The 17,716-nt window shown below is 56.3% G+C and overlaps 6 protein-coding genes across 6 annotated transcripts; 3 read left to right on the top strand and 3 right to left on the bottom strand.

Annotated features, from left to right (window-relative positions):
- Nucleotides 1-838: 838 nt before the first annotated feature.
- Nucleotides 839-2,908, top strand: QBC33DRAFT_499751 (uncharacterized protein; the record flags this gene model as incomplete). The annotated part of the gene is made up of 3 exons (XM_060425655.1): nt 839-1,683; nt 1,783-2,406; nt 2,557-2,908. 3 exons carry the CDS (start codon nt 839-841, stop codon nt 2,906-2,908), a joined length of 1,821 nt encoding a protein of 606 aa, XP_060279462.1.
- QBC33DRAFT_573569 (ankyrin repeat-containing domain protein) lies at nt 2,909-9,086 on the bottom strand. Its single transcript, XM_060430705.1, has 8 exons — nt 8,810-9,086; nt 8,495-8,744; nt 8,331-8,387; nt 8,210-8,275; nt 7,901-8,128; nt 7,655-7,805; nt 3,403-7,595; nt 2,909-3,315 (listed from the first exon to the last, which is right to left on the bottom strand). Exons 1-8 carry the CDS (start codon nt 8,920-8,922, stop codon nt 3,055-3,057), a joined length of 5,319 nt encoding a protein of 1,772 aa, XP_060279463.1. The 5' UTR covers nt 8,923-9,086; the 3' UTR covers nt 2,909-3,054.
- A 252-nt stretch (nt 9,087-9,338) lies between these two features.
- On the bottom strand, nt 9,339-10,473 carry QBC33DRAFT_550254 (uncharacterized protein). The gene has a single exon (XM_060429061.1). The coding sequence runs from the start codon at nt 10,312-10,314 to the stop codon at nt 9,394-9,396; it is 921 nt and encodes a 306-aa protein (XP_060279464.1). The 5' UTR covers nt 10,315-10,473; the 3' UTR covers nt 9,339-9,393.
- Nucleotides 10,474-10,605: 132 nt separating this feature from the next.
- QBC33DRAFT_499759 (intracellular serine protease) lies at nt 10,606-13,866 on the top strand (the record flags this gene model as incomplete). The annotated part of the gene is made up of 4 exons (XM_060425656.1): nt 10,606-11,865; nt 11,997-12,479; nt 12,568-13,134; nt 13,201-13,866. The coding sequence occupies 4 exons, from the start codon at nt 10,606-10,608 to the stop codon at nt 13,864-13,866; spliced, it is 2,976 nt and encodes a 991-aa protein (XP_060279465.1).
- Nucleotides 13,867-13,926: 60 nt separating this feature from the next.
- QBC33DRAFT_598841 (major facilitator superfamily domain-containing protein) lies at nt 13,927-15,271 on the bottom strand (the record flags this gene model as incomplete). Its single annotated transcript, XM_060432005.1, has 1 exon — nt 13,927-15,271. The coding sequence occupies exon 1, from the start codon at nt 15,202-15,204 to the stop codon at nt 13,927-13,929; it is 1,278 nt and encodes a 425-aa protein (XP_060279466.1). The 5' UTR covers nt 15,205-15,271.
- A 377-nt stretch (nt 15,272-15,648) lies between these two features.
- On the top strand, nt 15,649-17,695 carry QBC33DRAFT_550256 (uncharacterized protein). The gene has a single exon (XM_060429062.1). The coding sequence runs from the start codon at nt 15,735-15,737 to the stop codon at nt 17,484-17,486; it is 1,752 nt and encodes a 583-aa protein (XP_060279467.1). The 5' UTR covers nt 15,649-15,734; the 3' UTR covers nt 17,487-17,695.
- The last annotated feature ends 21 nt before the right edge of the window (nt 17,696-17,716 follow it).

A 17,716-nucleotide genomic window follows, 5' to 3' on the forward strand; every position in this document is an offset into this window, starting at 1 on the left:
TCTACAAGTTACAATATTACAATTATTAGTGGCTTCCGGCAACCCACAACTGTCCAAGTAGAAGCCCAGTTAATATATGGATATCTACTGCAAGTGTTGCTCGTTCTAGCATGCCTATAGCAGTCCTAGTCATGGCTTGCACGGATGGAGTTGAAGTTCTTTATCGCATAATTATTACAATTGTCATCCAAAAACGTTGATGTAAAGTGGAACTGAGGAGGGGGAGTGTAAGACTCGGCAGTTTAGCACCTTAGGAGGACCTTTTGTCTCTACCCACACTGGTTTAAGGGTGTGACGGCACCAGGCATCCCCATAGCCCAAACACGCACCTAGCCAGACTCTCCACTTTCCTGCCCAACATCCCAGCCTTCAGCCGCCCAAATATAGAAATTTCCGTCTTCTTTGACTAGGACTGTGGCCTCAAGAAGGATATGACAGTACGCATGTAGTATCAGGTTCAACAGGCTCCGCCACCAACATGGTCGTCATGGGTGGGAGGTCCCGCTTGGGGCTGGGAGGATGGGAGTCATCGGGCGAACGTGGAGGGTGATTCGGATGCGTGGGCGGTGGCAGTGCTACACCACACCTTGGCAGTCTGGCCAATGGGGTATCGCACAATTGCCAGCACATAATCAAGCCACAAATCAACGCTCCCAGACAAGGCTGCCACGAGGAATGTCAAGCATCGCTGTGCTTTGCGGTGATACGAAGTCCAAATAATGCTGGCATCTCTCTCGAGTAAGTATATGAGATCCCCGTTATCCGTCGAAACTAATCAAGACTCCTTACTCCTAAACATGTGCTTCAGCAACGCCGTCAATAGCTCAACATGCTGTTGATGACATGGAAAGCCTTGAGGACGAGTTGCCAACTCTGTCCTCTCACGTTCTCTTTTACTTGGATCCTTGCTTTTCTTCTTTCTACCGGTGGCGTACTCGCGCAAGATGGCCAGTTCCGATACTGCTGCGACATCCAGAAATGCCAGAACGTGACGGAGGTATGCCGAAGCACGCCTGGATGTGCCCAGAGCTGTCTCACCGGCCCCAATGTCTCATTCCCCGCCAGCTGTACTCCATCGTGGATTCTGCCGGGCCAGGAGTACAGCTGCTTCTCGCAGTACATGAACGCCAGCGTTAGCCGAGTTGACCAGATATGTGGCCAGACCTACTCCCCCGGTTCGGAGCCGGCACCCATGGTGCTCATGGACTACGGCACGTGCAAACAGATATGCCCTGGCTGGCACCTCTCGCCGCTTTCGACATCCACCGGGCCCGTCACTTTACTGATCCAGTACATCTTCCCGGTAGTGGTGTTCTGCATAACGATCCCACGACGGCGGAAATGGGAAGTCCCGGATTTCCTGTTCGAGTTTGGCGATAAGCGCCTGCTAAGGCTCCCCCGTCTCCTCGCCTCTCTGGTGGTGTCTGGGATTATTGTGACCATTGACATGACGGTCTGGATCTTCACCATATTCGTCGGTGCCGGACCCATCCTTGTTGGAGGCATCACCGAGTTGGTTCTCGACTTTGAAATCCTCAGATACATCGACCATAACGTGTCCCTGTCGGCGAACGAACGAGTTGAGCTCATGGTTACAGTCCTCTGTGGCAATCTGGATCTCGAACACAACGCACCAGATACTAGAATCAAGGCCGCGCTTCGGCTGGCAGAACCAGCACACAAGTTCTCGAGCGCAGATTTACCAGCCAAGACCACCAACGGTGTGAAGCCGGCTGCCAAACCCACCACGACCCCAGTCCCAAACGAGGCCGTCGTGCCTAGGTTAGAAGAGACCAAAACCCATCTAATCTCGATGCTCAACTGCCAGGGTACGTTCGGCTCTCTCGTCGGCGCACCAGTCCTCTTCTTCATCGGCTCTTTCGTTGTCACCCTCGATACCCTTCGCGACCACATCGGGGATAACTCGACAGCCCTGTCGCTCTCGTTTGGGATGTGGTGGACGGTCATCACGCACGTCACCATCATCAGCTCCTGCGCCCTTGCCAGCAACAACCCAAGCACGGTGGCGAGCATCGTGGCCGGCGCCGATAAGGGCCACGGTAGTCAGAAGGACCGACACAAGGACCAGAGGCGACACCATGCTGATCAAGGGCCGCACAGGTTCCACTTTGGTATGTCGCGCGTGTTCAAGGCCGAGTTCATGCCGGTTGCGCTGTGGGACAGGGGGATCATGAAGAAGAGGTGGCTAGAGAGGACGCTCCAGCCAAGCAACAACAGAGCCTCGCCGGGAAGGATGAGCGGATGCATACACCCAGGGCAGCCTGAGCTGCAGCCCATATTTTGCTTGATGCTCGTCCCCCTGTCTGCTTTCTTGTTGATCCTATATCCGACCACTCTGGCTTTTGTGATTTCATACACAACGCCCAGGATCTGTATCAGTTGCCGGTAAGCAGCACCTCACATGCTCACACTCCTCAGAGTAACGGTACTACACAAAATCAGACTGACCATTGCTTCTAGAGCTCTAACCTTCCTAGTCTACACCGCCTCGCAGCTCATCCTCGTCGTCGTTAGCACCTGGCGCACCCACCACAGCGCCCCCTGCCCGCGCCTCCCCCACGCCGCGGCCCTCATCGCCCCAGCCCTCGCGGCCCTCGGCGCGGCGCTGTTCACGGCCTTTGCCGGCACGATCCTGCAGCTGCTCGGCGTGTACGGCAACTGCCTGTGCGCGATCCCCGCCGCGGCCTGGCTGCGCGACCGCGACGCCGCCCGCTTCAACCTCGCCACTGACACGGCCGAGCACCGCGCCATGAGCGCGTACTGGAGCGCGTGCGGGTACGCGGCTGTGGGGTTTGTGTCGGTCTTGACGTACCTCGGATGGTGGTATCAGAGGGTGCTGAGGCGGAGGCTGCTGAGGGGGATTGGCGTCTTGGGTGGGAGTGAGTGAGTGAGGGAGGGAGGGAGGGTGTAGTTAGCAGATGATAATTAGGGCATCGGTACTACGGCACTCTACGTGAACTCGTAGATGTATTCCGGTTCTCGAGGCAGTGATATAATGCTGCATTATTCAGAGCCTGTCCTGCGAAAGTCACTCTACTCGGAACCGCTGTCGTACGGCACCTCCTCGTCATCGTCCTCTTCTCCAGCGGCGCCGTCAATGGCATGTTCGGAGGCCATGGTATCGGAACGAACTATGCCCCGAGCAACAGGCTCTTCCATCTGCTCATCCCAATCCTGGCCATACTCGGCGAACTCGTGCTGTGGGTGTAGGACGTCCTTGAGTCGATAGCACTTGAAGCACAAGTCAAAACTGACCTTGCACGAGAAGCACTTGTAGAAGATACCCCAGATGCCCTAATTGATTGGTGGGTAATTACAGCCCGTGTTAGTCGAGCTGGGGAGCAGGAAGAAGAAGGAAAATGCTTCCGGACCAAAACGTACCAGAAAACAGCAGTTGCAGGCAGACCCAGGTGAACTCTTTGGTGTTGTGGCGTCGTTGCTGCTCTTTGCAGAGCCTTTCGGAGCAAGCCGGCGCACAATCTCTGGATCAGCACCGTGATACCTCGCCACCTTCCACGGCGTCCATTCTCGACGGATCCCGCGCGCAGTGACGGATGTGTCGGCATTTTCATCCAGGAGCAAGTTGATGACGCCCACATGATCGTATGTCCTAGTTGTCCACCACAAGCCCGTCGTCCTGGCAGCCCACATGAGAGGGGTCCATCCGTCGTGGTCGCGCTCGTCGATCTGCAGGCCAACTCGCCGCGACCTCGCCAGAACCTCCTTCAAGACTTCAACGTCGCCGCTCGAGGCAGCGTAGTGAAGCGGAAGTCTGCCCGTGAGGTCTCGTCGCTTGAAGTTTGCGTCGTCGTCGTGCTCGTCGAGCTTGAGGGCGTGGAGGGCGGCGAGCGAATTCGAGGAGGCCAGGTGCGTGGCGGTCATTCCAACGACCGGGTCCGCCGCATCAACCCTAGCCCCTGCGTCGACGAGCAGGCCGACAATTTCCGAGCAACACACGCCGGCCGCAGTATTCAAGGGAGATCCATGCAACCCCGTGGCGGCATTGACGTCTGCTTTGCCCTCGCCGATCAGGTAGCGAACGATTGAGACCTGATTCTCCTCGGGGAAGCTGTCGAACGGGCTTCGCAAGCATGCGGCCTGCAGGGGCGTCCCCAGCCAACCGCCGTCGGCGTTGACATCGAGACCCTGTTGCATCATGAATTCGACCATGGCGAGGCTGCCAAACCGACAGGCTGCATGCATCAGGCCGTCCTCACCGGGGACACCAAAGCCCTGCAGCCTGACCTTCTTTGACACCAAATATCTAGCTACCTCAACGTTGGATCCTATGACGGCAGACCAGAGAGGCGTGCGTCCGACATTGTCCTCTTCATCTAGATCCGACCCGGCATTGACGAGTCGCCTCACCAACGACACGGGAGTCGAGTGGTGGATCGCGTGGAGTACAGTACGTTCCTCGTAGTCCCGGGTTTTGACATCAGGATTGAATTCCAAGAGGACCCGCACCGATTCGTCGCTGTCCGCCTTGATGGCCCGGCGCAAGGCGTTGAAGCCCGTGCCCAAGGGATAGACGTGATTGACGTCGGCGCCAGCCTCCAGAAGGAGCCCAACAATCTCATGGTGCCCTTTGTCTAGTGCAGTCACGAACGCGGTTGTCAGGTTGGGATTCTTCTCTAACAACAGCTTCACCACCTCAGGTTCGTTCCAATATGCTGCCAGGCGCAGCGCTGTGCCTCCGGCCGACTCATGGTTCACATCTGCGCCGTGATCCAGGAGAATGCGTGTTACGCCGGGGCTGTTGTAGGCAAGCTGCAGAGGCGCCCAGTCGGAGGCAGCCGGCGCATTTACATCGGCGCCGGCCTCTGCGAGGATCCTGGTGGCCTCTTCGTGGCCCTCTCGAGCGGCGGACCAAAGGGGCGTCTGCGCGGTCGAGTTCTGAAGCTCAATGCTTGCCCCGGCAGTGAGCAGTCGCCGGATTGCTTCGCCAAACCCGAGGGCTGCGGCCATCGACAACGGTGTGCTACCGGTGTTGATTTGGCTGAGGTCGACATTCGGCCCGTACTCGAGTAGAAGGTTCACGAGCTCCATGTTCTTGAATTCGACCGCCTGGACGAGATATGGCGACTGTCCTTCCAATACGTGGTCGACGTGTGCTCCATAATCGAGAAGCATACGACACATGGCAATGTCCTCGTTCATGACCGCACCCCTGAGGGGTGGTTTGCTTTTGGGCACATTCGGGTCGGCCTTGTGTCGCAGAAGCATCTCCGCGCAGCGTGGCATGCCATACATAGCGGCGAGAGAGAGGGGAGAAACATCTGCCTCCGTATAATCTTGGGGGTCGTCCCTTTGCTCGAGCAGGAACTGGACTATCTCGTAATAGCCCTGCTGGCTGGCGAGGTGTAACGGCGTTAAATTCCCAGCACCTTCTCTGCTCTCCAACGGTGCGCCTCTCTTCACCAGCTCCTCGACGCACTCTTTCGCCCCATAGTTGCAAGCAGCATGCAAGGCATTCGCCCCGGCTCCGTCTTGTTCCTTCGCAGTGAGACTTGCTCCGGCGTCCAGGAGCACCCTGAGGACATGCACTTTGTTTCTGCGAGCGGCGAAGTGGAGGGGCAAGCGTGCACTCGTCTCTGTCATATCTTGCAGGTTGGGGTCTGCTCCAAGATCCAACAGCTGCTTGACAACATCGTCCAGCCCCAGCCAACTAGCCTGGAGGAGGAGTATGGGTAAGGAAGAGTACTTCTTCTTCTGATGCTGGTTGCGGCAAAGGACCATCCTCTTCACCAGCTCTCGGAATATCTGGTCGTTGCCGCACACAGAAGCTGCCAGGACTGCCTCCTCGGTGAAGGGGATGTGAGATTCAGCTTTCGCCCCGTCGTCTTCGGCGTCAGGTTCCAGGAGGATCATGACTGTGCGTAATCTTCCGTTTCTAGCTGCCTCTTCCAATGCAACCCGGCGCTCGTCGCTAGATGCGGGTAGGAACTCTCGCACTAAATCATCAAGTCCCAGCTCAGCTGCGGCGACCAGCGGACTCAATCGCTCCTCGGAGACCGGTCGCCGCATAAACGGGCTCAGTGTGTTGCGGTACGCCGGTTCCCAGTACTGCAGGAAGTTTGCATCTCCGAGCAGGGCAGCCACAAATTGGTCTTGGGAGTGCATGAACTCGTCGGAGCTCGTTCTCAGATGCTTGTAGTGCGAAGCCCAATGCTCAATCGCGTAAGGCAGAGAACCGACCAGGCTCACCAGATCGGAGTCGCCCTCGTCGCTCTGACGGGGTTCAGAGTCGAGTACGGATACTACTGGCGAGTGTCTCCCACGCCCTGCAAGGGAGAGATAGGCGGTGCAGGTTTCCAAAACGACAAAGTGACCTCTGTAGAGCTCGCCATCGCTTGTCTCTGGCCTCAGAACCTCGTCGAATGCGTCGTGTCCGAGACAGACCTCGCCGTCCCTGACGACAAATATGCCGCCAAGCCACTCTCGGACATCGTCCAGGGCACACCTCCAGTAGAAGCTGTGGCTTGGCTGCAGCTTGGAGATGTCGGGTTCTCTCGATAATTCCACCGCCAACGTCGAAACCGCGCAGAATTCCCTGACCCGGAGGCGTCGCTTGGCAACCTGTGTCCAGAAGAGAAATCTGCGCAACCACAGTTGGCGCTCTTTGGGGACTGTACCGACGATGGCTGCGAAGACGGATGCAGGGGAGGATGGATCCATGGCGCGGATTTGTGTTTCGACAACGCTTGTGGCCAGCTTGGTGTGTCTCAGCCATTTGAGAACCACGTGCACGAGATCCGAGTCCCAGCCAGGTTTCAAAAAACAGGCCTCCAGGCTCGATGCCAGAGGCTTGAACCTCGGCATCTTGTCGAGAAGCAGCGCCAGTTGGAAGCGTTCCTGCGTTGTGGGCGAGCTCCCCGACCCGGCAGTGAGTACTGACGACGCGTCAAGGTCCGCGTGGTTCTGCGCAGGGAGCGTGGCCAGCATGTCCCGAATTTCGGCACTTTTCTCTGAGCCGTCAGCAGTCAAGATGATGATCTTGAGTAGACTGTCGGTGGTGCTGATGATGTCCCGAATCTCAGACACGAAGCATCGCCAGGACTCGTCGCACTTATCCAGACCATTCACAACGTAAATGGCTTTGTCGCAGTCGTTAGTAAAGTGGAAATATCTCCAGCTGTGGTACAAGCTGTCGGCAGCAAGGCGTGGGTTCGTGACAGACTGTCGAATGAGAGCCCATTTGATCCGGAACGCAAGTGGCCAAGCTGAGTCGCAAACTAGCTGGGCCCAGAGTGACCGCATCATGGCGTCGACATTGTTAAGACGGACGTCGCGGGCGTCGAATTCGAAGTGGAAAGTCTTCGGTCTAGGGGCGTACTGGGACATGTAAGACAGGATAGATTCGGATGCCATTGACGTGGCAGCAGTGCCAGATGCGCACCCGACGTGAAGGACACAGCTGCTCCTGCGGCCCACAAAGTCTTTGAGCACAGCTTGTTGGCCAGAGAGGGCAGACATGTCTGATGGGTCCGCGGCGCGCCTTGGAGGATAGATGGGGGCGACCTGAGAGATGAACATGTGCAACCTGTTAACCGTCTCAGGTTCTAGGTCCGAGACTTCACAGCGCTGATGTCAGGGACCAAGATTAAAAAAGGCACCGCGGGTAATGACTCACAGGCCCAACTCTTGTCCACGGCGCCTTTGAAGTCCGGCTTATCGATGTCTCTCAAGTGGAGAAAGGCCTTGGTGAGGTTGACATGGGGCTTGGGACTCGCGACCCGCCGCTCTGACGGGATATCCAGCGTGACAGTATACTTGTCAAACACCTTCAGCGCCCACAGGTTGTCAGAAAAGTGCAGAATTAATTACTCATGAGAGCGGACAAGCCGTTAAATGCAGTGACGTGACTGTCCGGACTTACCCGAAGCCGCACGTCTTCATCCGTTGAGAAAATATTGGCGACACCCGCCTGAAGTAGCATCCCCATATGGATGAAGTCGCCGTTGATCTCGATTGCGGTTTCAGCGAGGCTCCGGGCCAGCGTTGCTGTATTGTCTTGTTGTGGAGATTCGTCCCGTGTGAGCAGAGTCACAAACTGATCTTGAAGGCTCTGCAAGCTGCTGCATCTGTGTGGGCAGGCGAAGAACATCTGCAAAGTTGAAACTGTTGTCAATACTCGCAAGTCATATATTCTTTCTTCCAGATAATTGCAGATGTTGGGGCGACGTACTAGGCCCCTGACGATAGACGTAAGCCTCGAGTATTTCTCGGGCATGAGTCTTGCTTTAATCAATGCCTGCGTCTTCATTAGAACCGTGGAGGAAGAAAAGCAGTCAGGAGACCACACCCACGGCCTTGACGAGGAGCCCGCCGATGTCATGGGAAACGAAGACAACGGATGAAGATTTCTGTTGGCGTTATTTGTTAGTCAGTCATGGAAGCTGCTTGCTCTCTAGTTGAGCCTCCGGTCGAGCATTGGTAGCACGGATACGCAAGGACTGGAGGAACAGCTCACCTCGGCGCTTTCGTATTTCTCTGCGTGAGACTCCAGGTGTGATAAGATTGCGTCTAGGAGACGAGCAGCCTCTTGCTGGATGCCGTATCGTGTCAACAATGCTGGCGGCGACTCATACGTGTATGATATGACCCGGACTGGACCTGGGAGCGCCCTTGTGAAAGCAGGCTCCAGCCAGGTCGACTCGGGCGAGTCGGAGCGCGCCCACGGTTTCTGTCGGATGCCATAGATGCCGTGGACAGCAATGACGCTTTCGTGGAAATGAAGTCAGTGGCTTTAACTCGGACGCGATTGTCGGTTGCCCTAGTCACTCACTGGATCAAAGCATCATCATTGGGAGAGTTCAACACGGCAAGCCCGTTGAAAGATGAGAGATATCCCACATCAAGCTTTTGGTCGTTGGGCCTGCCTCCTGCACATACAGTCATCCGGTTTGAGGCACCGGGTCGGTGGAAGCGTTGTCGGCAGGCATGGCCGCTAGCTACGCACTCTGCACTCTGGAGCGCGCACCCTTCTCGCGTTGTCTGGGAATAAGCGCGTGCTTTGGGACGCGATTTGAGACTGGAGAGGCTGGACTCGATGACCTGCTAATTAGGTACATTTTCGAGGGGACCAAGTGACGGAAGGGAGTTGAGCCGCCGACATGAAAATTGTGGACATCCAATCACTAATGCGACATGGAGTTCGTACCGAGCATGTACTGGTTACGTTGCAGAGGATTTTCAGCCTGACAAGCCGGGGCTGCGCCACTATTATCTGCTTGACAGACTACCTAGGCTTAGTGTAGCGTCGGAAACTAATAATTACAGTAGGTACACCGTGAAATAAAGGATCGGCCCTTCCCGTCCGTCCGTCCGTCCGTCCCGCCATGCCAAATCCAACCAGCAGTCTTCAACGGCTCATTTCCCTTTGACGGCATCCTTGACCACCGTTCTGAATGTCACATCGGCCACGCAGTCAAAGTTGGTACCAAGTGCATCCCTCGCGAACGGCCTCTCCCTCCCCGCTGGCTCCAGATCCGGATTGAAGAGCACTGGATCATCCAACGGAACCTTGCTGAACATCCACTCCAGTCGAGTGAACAGGTCAGCGCGAGCCTCGACATTGACCGCGGCCTTGAACGGTTTCTCGTCCTTTCTCTTCAAGACAATCGCCACTTTCAGGCTATCCGGGACTCCGGTCTTGCGGGTCTTGTTCTCGAGGAGGGCCCAGGCACAGGCAGTAGGGTCTCCAGAGTCGATCCCTTCGCCGTGATGAATCGACCCAGTGACGGTTGTGGCGTCGCTAATGTCCCGACTCGTTGTCTTCTCCAGCATCGCCTCCCCTCCCAGATTGATCGGAATCAACGACGAGAGGCCCAAGGTCAGCCTACCGCCCTTGGTGATCTCTTCGTGGTCGGTCGTCGGGACGACTGACCATCTCTCGTCCGGAGCGATCGCATGGACCGACGGCGGCTCGTCGCCCGCATCCATCGCGATGAACTCAATGTTGATCAGGGCGCGGATGATGCGACGCGAATGCTTCTTGGGATCGACCCGAAACTTGAATACCATCAGGGTGGCGGGCATCAACTTGCCATCCTCGGTGAACGATCCGTGCACCACATCCTCGAGCAGACACTGGATATCAAGCGCCTTTTCGACCCGATCGATGACCAAGCGCCGCTGCCAGTCGGCCAAAGACTTGTTTTTGACACGGAACGTGTTTTCGTCGTCGCCAGTTATGTACAGGGGCACAGCGAATGAGGCAAGCGCCTGTCCGGCTCCCGGTTGGTTGTCGAGACCATTGTCGTCGAAGGAACTGTAGCTGCGATACGCCATATGTGCGTGTGGAGTAATTATCCTCTAATTAAGCATCTAACAAATGCGGGCATGGGAGCTGGAACCGTGAGGCTATACGGGTCCGTAAGGCGGGACGATTGGAAGTCGCAGAAAGTAACAAGCGGTCGGGCTTCTCACCGGGCTGCTGCCGAAACTCGCCCAGCCCAGCCCCCTCACCCTCCAAGTTGAGAGCTGAGACGGCGATTAAATAAATAGATAATATTACAAAAGCCGACAGACTAATTACATGCCGAACGGCTGCGTCTTAGTCCGTCACCACCATCGTTCACAATGAATGACAGGAATTTGGACGATGAAGATATCATCGTGTCGGATACGGATGAGGAATCGACCGTGGAGATTGGGGGAATCGACGAGGCTCGGAAGGTCTTTGAGGGGGTCCGCGAGGAGGTGAAGAAGATGACCAAAGACCAGCGGCATAGTCAGATCCCAGAGCTCATGGATCGCCATTTGGAAACCCTGCGCCTGCGGAGGACCAACGACGGCAAGACGTTTCTCCACGTTCTCGCCTACGACTCGAGCCCGAAGCTCCCGGTGAAGTGGCTTGTCGCATCTTTCGTCAGCAAAGGCACATGTCACAGCCAGATGGCGGCGCTAGACAACCACAACAGGTCGCCAACGCATGCCGCCCTCGCCGAAGGAAACACGGTGTTTCTTGACGGCATATTCAAAAGCGTCGGTCCTGTCACAACCGACCGAGTCCGGGCTGCCTTGAAGTACGAGCTCGAAGTCCTGCTCAACGTCGACACCCGCGTCACAACGGTCCTACACACAGCCATGAGGAACCAGCATAACTTCAGCCCCAACCTCCTCAAGAAGATCATCGAGATGGTGCCGGAGGACATGTTCTGCGTCCAAGACTCCAACGGACGCACGCCCCTTCACCTAGCGGTCGACTACAGAAGATGCACCGAGGGACAGCTTGAGGTTGTGCAGCACCTCCTGGCGCGGGGCCCGTCTGCGCTGGAGATCAAGACGACTTATCCCCCCGACCGGGCTGATTCGGTCTACCAGTATCACGAGTACACGCGCAAAATTGCCGCGTTCGACCAGTCGAGGGCGAAAGCTCGACTCCCTGCCCCGAGCAAGCCCGATCTGACAATTTTGACAGTCCCGAGATCGCCGATGAAGCCACCGTCGGTAGCTGAAAGGCTCGATGCACAGAAGCCTGCTGTACCAATGCCTGATGCTAATAAGGCAAGAGACCGGCACAACCCAAAGGCCGGGGGCATTGGGCCGATCCCTCCAGGATCCGCGAAGCCGACCATGACGCCAGTAATGAGACCTCGGCTACATCCAGACACGGATATCCTGCCCGCAAACAGCTTCCTGCAGGCCATGGCCAGAATACCAGACTTCCCAAACGAAGACATGGCCGGAAGCAACAACGATAAGCCCCAGAAGGGGCAAATCTCGGCGGATGTCGCGGACAAGATTAGGGAGGAATTAAAGTTGCTCTGCTTGAGGATGATGAGTCCCGACCATGCCGTTCGGTGCCTCTCCGTCAACGACGACAGCGGTAGGCAGTTCGTTTCCCGTTGCACTCACTCACTCCTTCTTCTTCCTTGCCAAACAAAACCCATCCCCGACTCTCTCTGAAATAAAGGCTAATCAGAAGGTCCACCCGACGACCTAATTAATTAGGAACTGCGTCAACCAAGGTCTTGTGGTTTGACTTCGTACCCAAACCTACAACGAAGATGACCATTGAAGAGTTCCAGCAACACTGGGCGACGCTCGAGTTCGACTCGACGTTGCAGTATGTCGCGCTTCCCCAGATGGAGTTCAGCCTGGGGAAAGACGGAGCGCCACGCCCCGGCCGTGGCCGAAACGATGTTAGGCGCATATTCGATTGGTTGCGAAGCATGGGAGTTCAGCGCGTCATCAGAGTCATTGTGGATGACATGGGCCCGGCGTGCCACAGCGACGAAGAGATAGAAGCTGCGCTCCACGACATGAAGGTTGAGATTCTGGACTGGCGCCGGCCTGATCTCTGTCCGTCCTCGATCTGCAGAATCGGTGGACATGTGCGCGAGCTCTATCTCCAGTGGAGCGGGAATAACGCGACCCTGCGAGCTTGGAGCGAAAAAGAAGGCCTACCGCAGTTGCCCAAGCTGGAGACACTTTTCGTCGTGGTTCTCGAGGTAATTATTATCACGTCTTAATTATCCTTGCTGCCCGCCCGGTTGTTGCATTTGCTAACCCCCCCCCCCGGCCCCCTTGTTCGTGTAGGATGGCCTCGAGTCGCATAGCCGGACCAACACGAACTTGGAACTGTTCAGAAGACGACTGCTTCACTTCTGGCCCACCGACGACGGTCAGCAGAAACCGCGAGTCGACTTCTTGCGTCCTAGCGGCGGTCCTCGAGAAACCCCGAGCCAGCATGCCGAGGCTTCCGCTGGCGCATCGAGGCAGGAAAGCCAAGTGGATCAGCACCGATGGATCCAATGCATGGCCGAATTCTTCAACTTGTTCCTACAGGTGCCGCGGCCAGGCGATGAACTGACCCGGCAACGCCCTGCCCTGAAACCGACCAAAATCGCTCTGATCGACGATGGCGTTACAACCACGAGCGCCTCGTTTGGTGGCAAACTGTTCAGGGGCAAGAGCTTCGACTTTTACGAGAATGGCCAGAGGAACTCCCCTTACTGGATCTCGACCAGTGGACACGGCACATCGATGGCTCAATTCATCCGCAAGATCTGTCGCACGGCCGAGATCTACGTCATCAAGCTTCGGACTCTGATGCCTCAAAATGGGTCATCGTCTCTGCCTATTGACACGAGGAGTGCCATTGAAGTAATTACAGTAACGCACCGATCCGTCCACAGAAACACATTTCTAACTCTCTTTCGAACCATATAGGCAATTGAGCATGCCATTGACCAAAGGGTCAAGATCATCTGTATGGCTTGGACACTAAAGGTGCCAGAGGGCACCGAGAAAGTCGACTTTGACAACGCCATCCGGAAGGCCACCAATGCCGGAATCATCATGTTCTGCGCGGCAAGCGATCAGGGCGACATTGGAGACATTACGTATCCGTATGCCTCCAACATGGCCGACATATTTCGTATCGGCGCGGCAAAGGCGACCGGGACCACACTCGACATGGTGGGCGACCCGCACCGCGTGAATTTCTCGTTCCCCGGCCACCAAATGTTCCCCAACGATCAGGCACCTAACAAGCAGCTGGGGGATGCGCAGACGGGTTCTTCCGTGGCCACGGCGCTGGCCACTGGCCTGGCCACGCTTGTGCTGGAGTGCATCCGGCTCGGTCACTACTGGACCATAGAGAATCAGAGAGCTCTTGCCAGCATGGCCGAGCACTTGTCCATCACGTCGAATGACTTGAACGTCAGTCCGGCAGGTATGAGAAGCGCGTTTCTTAACATGGGCCAGTCAAAATCAACATACATCTGGGTATGGAACACCTTTGAGGATTCCGTGAATGAGGAAATAAAGTACGGGGACAAGATGGGCAAGCTGGCTGCCATTGCTCGGCTGGCGAGGAAGTTTCTAGGAAAATGACATGTAAATATAATTACTCACTCACTGTCCACACCACAGGCACAGATTATTTTGACTTTGTCAAACCTTGACCCATAACACCGAACCTACTCGACTCCACCGACTCAGAGTCAAACAGACAGCAGCCAACATAATTGACGAAGCCGAAAACATTTGAGCCCCCAAGTAGCTTCCACCATCAGCCTGTATCAGCGCGCCTTGGATCGGTGCCGATGTCAAGCAGGCAAAGCTGACCGTTGTGAGCACCATCCCCGTCCAGGTGCCAACCTTATCCGGCTCGGGAGCCTGGCGTGTCGCTAGCGTGGGAAGGAGAGCTTGCATACCGCCGGCGAACAACCCATTCACGACGACCCAGACGTAGAGGCCCGGGGCACTATGTATTGCGGACCAGCAATACATGCACAGGCTGCATATGATGGCGAAAAGAATCGTCATGTTTGTAATCCCCGTGAATCGCTCACCAATCAACCCTGGAAGTATGCGCCCAACAACCCCGACTCCATTGAGGATGATGAGCAGGTTCAATGAGTCCCCGATGTGGAGCGTCTCCCTCGCAAAAATGCCCAGGTAAAAGAACGACATGTACAGGCCCCAGAAGGCGAAGAACATGCCGGCTGTGAAGAACACAAAGGGCTTCTCGCGGAACGCAAACCGATCAACGAGCGGTCCCGTCGAGCGCGGGGGCAGGTACGGACGATATCCAACCATCGGCGGGATGTACGTGGCCAGCATTATGAACCCAAAGATGCGCATCGTCCAGGGGTAGCCAAGGTGCTCCGAACGAAGGAGGAGAGAGTTGACTGTCGCCGGGTACACCATGCCGCCAGTCGCGGCACCAGCGGCGGATATTCCCACGGCGAGGGCACGACGTCTCTTGAAGTACGAGCTCGTGACCGAGAGGGCCGGCGTGAAGACCAAGCCGTTGCCCAACCCGACGCAAACGCCTTGGCTGAGCAAAATCTGGTAGTAGCGCGAGGCGAGGGAGGCCAGCATCATGCCGAGAACCTGCAGTCCGACACCGGCGAAGAAACAGTGGCGGAAGTACCCGGCGTCGGTGGCACGCCCGGAGAAAACGCCGCCGAAGAACAGGAGGAACATCTGGATCCCTCCGATCCACGCTATGCTGCTGGGCGCGCTGTCGAGGGTCTGCGTGTAGTACTGCTGGAAAACGCCGTAGCTGTTGGTAACGCCCCAGGTGTTGAAGAAGACCATGTGACAGAAGAATACGTGGAGCCAAGCCCGGGAGCCACCGTCTGGAGGTGCAGGAAGTTGTTTTTCGTCATCCCGAGAGGTGGTGGAGTCATGTTCCTCGGCGGTTTGTTGTACTTCGGGACCCATGACTGAGGTCTGGAGTCTTGAATGAGTTTGGAAGAGGCTGCTGGCGACGAACCAAACGATATTTTTCCTTTTTCCTTCGACTTGCTCGCCAGTACAGCTATCACCCGGGAAAGAAGTTGGATATATATATATATAGACATATGGATCTCTCCAGGGGCTCTTCCCGCAATACCCGCAATATCCCCAGATGACGCATTCGCTGAATTTTCTCTCGCCTGCCAGGGCTCGTTACAAACCAAGTGAATCTTTTCAACGCCCATATTTTTCCAGTCTCGTCTGTAAATAATCATATCCCATGCCACTAGGTCTATCATGTGCAATCCTGCCCAAATGCCAGGGCATCAGTCATTAAGGGAGGTTTTATGGAGCTGGTTGTTTGGTTAGTCAGCCCCTTCGAAACCAAAATCAGCGACCACAGATCCGCAATTCCCGCAACATCCGAAACTTCGATCCCATCCCATCTGAGTCACCCAACATATTGGACTCCCTCGGGACGATCGGATAAACCCAGAGCCAACCCATCAAAGCTGATGGGCGAGGAACGTATGGTTCCACAAGTAGGAGAAGCTCCAAGGAAGCGGCGCCGCGCGAGAGTGGCCTGCGTTCCTTGTCGGGAGCGCAAGCGAAGATGCAACGGCCAGGATCCGTGCGGCACTTGCACCGAGTTCGAGTATGACTGCCACTACGCGGCTTCAGCGAGGGCAGGCAACGGTAGGCCCAGTATGGTCGCTCGTCAAGGACTGTCTCCAGACTCTGCCCCGCCAATTTCTCCTCTCGATGGCAGCGAAACCCGGAAATCCCACGGGACGAGGGGCCAGGGGTCAGCTGGTGGTCACATTGCTCTCCCAGAGGAAGCTCGCGCTCATGTCCAATCTCTCGAAGCGAACTCGGGCGCAGCATTTGCCCGAAAGCTAGGCTTGAACATCGACCCAAACAATGCGCCACGGCTCAGTCTGTTCGCGTGGAATACCGGTCAGCGGCTTGGCGATGGATACGTGACGAGAAACCCGCGGCCCATCACCAGCATATTGTCGCATGCTGAGATGACAAGCTTGTCACAGACATACTTTGAAAAGGTGGCCGTCGTTTATGGCTTCATCGACCGCAACACATTCCTGGAGCGGCTCGACCAGAGATGGGCCACCGATAGGGGGGCAGTCGATCCTTACGATCAAGTCCTCTGCGGCGTGGCAGCTCTTGGCCTCCACTTCTCACAGCCATCGCCTCCGGCCATAGAGCCCGACCTCGTCGAGTCGGCCAGGGCCCTGCTAGAGCAGGAATCCCTTTCCTCGCCACCCTCGATCGACACGGTTGCCGGATGGGTCCTACGGGTGGCCTATCTGCGGATGGCTGCAACGCCACACGCAACATGGCTAGCGAGCTGTTCCCTAATGCATGTCGCCGAAGCGGCTCGAGTCCACCAGGAGGTGCCATCCCAGACGGTATTCGATGAATCGCCAGAAGCCGTCAATGTGGACGTCCGGCGCCGCCTGTGGGGGATGGCCCAGCATCTGAACATCTGGGCATCGTTCGATCTCGGCCGCGCCAGAATCACGCTTCCAAATGCCTCCACTAGGCCGCTAACTCCGAAGCACGGCGACCCCACATCTCAGCTGCTGGGCCTGATGCCCCTGACCGAAGTGCTCGACCCCAACCAGACGAGGTCGGCGGAGGATCTGGAGTCGGATCTAGCACAGCTGTTGGACCAGGTGCACGAGGTGCCCCCACTGGTCATGGCTCACGTCAACCTTGTCCTCTGCGTGTTCCGGCGACTGCGGGCCCAAAAGCCAAGCAGGGCACACTGCCACATTGAGAAAGTCCTGTCGCTAGTACAGAGGGGGTTGCAAGCAGCCCGGAGGATGGTGTCCGAGTACTGCCCCTGGCACCACGCTGCCAACATTCCCTTCCAAGTCATCTGTTTATTGCTTGCCCTGGACAGTCGAGCATCCCTCAAAGTACTGCATGAGGCGTTATCGGTGCTGAAGCAGGTGAGGGATACCTGGACCAGCGCCGTCATGCAGGAGGCCTATGACACGGCCTACCTGCTTATCCTCCTGCATCAGCGGCGCAAGGAGGAGGACGCGAAGGAGCTTCGCGCCATACTCGACATGCACTCGTCCCCAATGACACATGATCGCGATGGTTCTAATAGAGCCAACAACGCCGAGCAGACCACCTGGACTGATTCTGTCGAGTCTCTGTGGCTGGACGACTTTTTCACAAATGTGCCCGGCTTGAGGGAATTCGACTTTGAGCAGCTTCTATTGGTTAATCCAGGATAACCTGGTGGAGCGATCCCGCATATCATAATTACCCGCCATGCCTGCGACTCAGTAAAAGGTGATAGGAGGTGAGGCGATAGATTGGAGGAAAATATCGAACTCGGGGGTGACAGTATCGAGGAAGAGCCAACTGGTCCCTTCGGATGCACAGATTATATTAGTACGCTGAGACTATACCGATCAGCGAAGTAAAAATGTAGTATAGGAACTAGTCTAATGAGAGATGTAAT

This window comes from Phialemonium atrogriseum (assembly GCF_030411735.1).
Source record: "Phialemonium atrogriseum strain 8032-3 unplaced genomic scaffold QBC33scaffold_33, whole genome shotgun sequence".
NCBI classification, from domain to species: domain Eukaryota; kingdom Fungi; phylum Ascomycota; class Sordariomycetes; order Cephalothecales; family Cephalothecaceae; genus Phialemonium; species Phialemonium atrogriseum.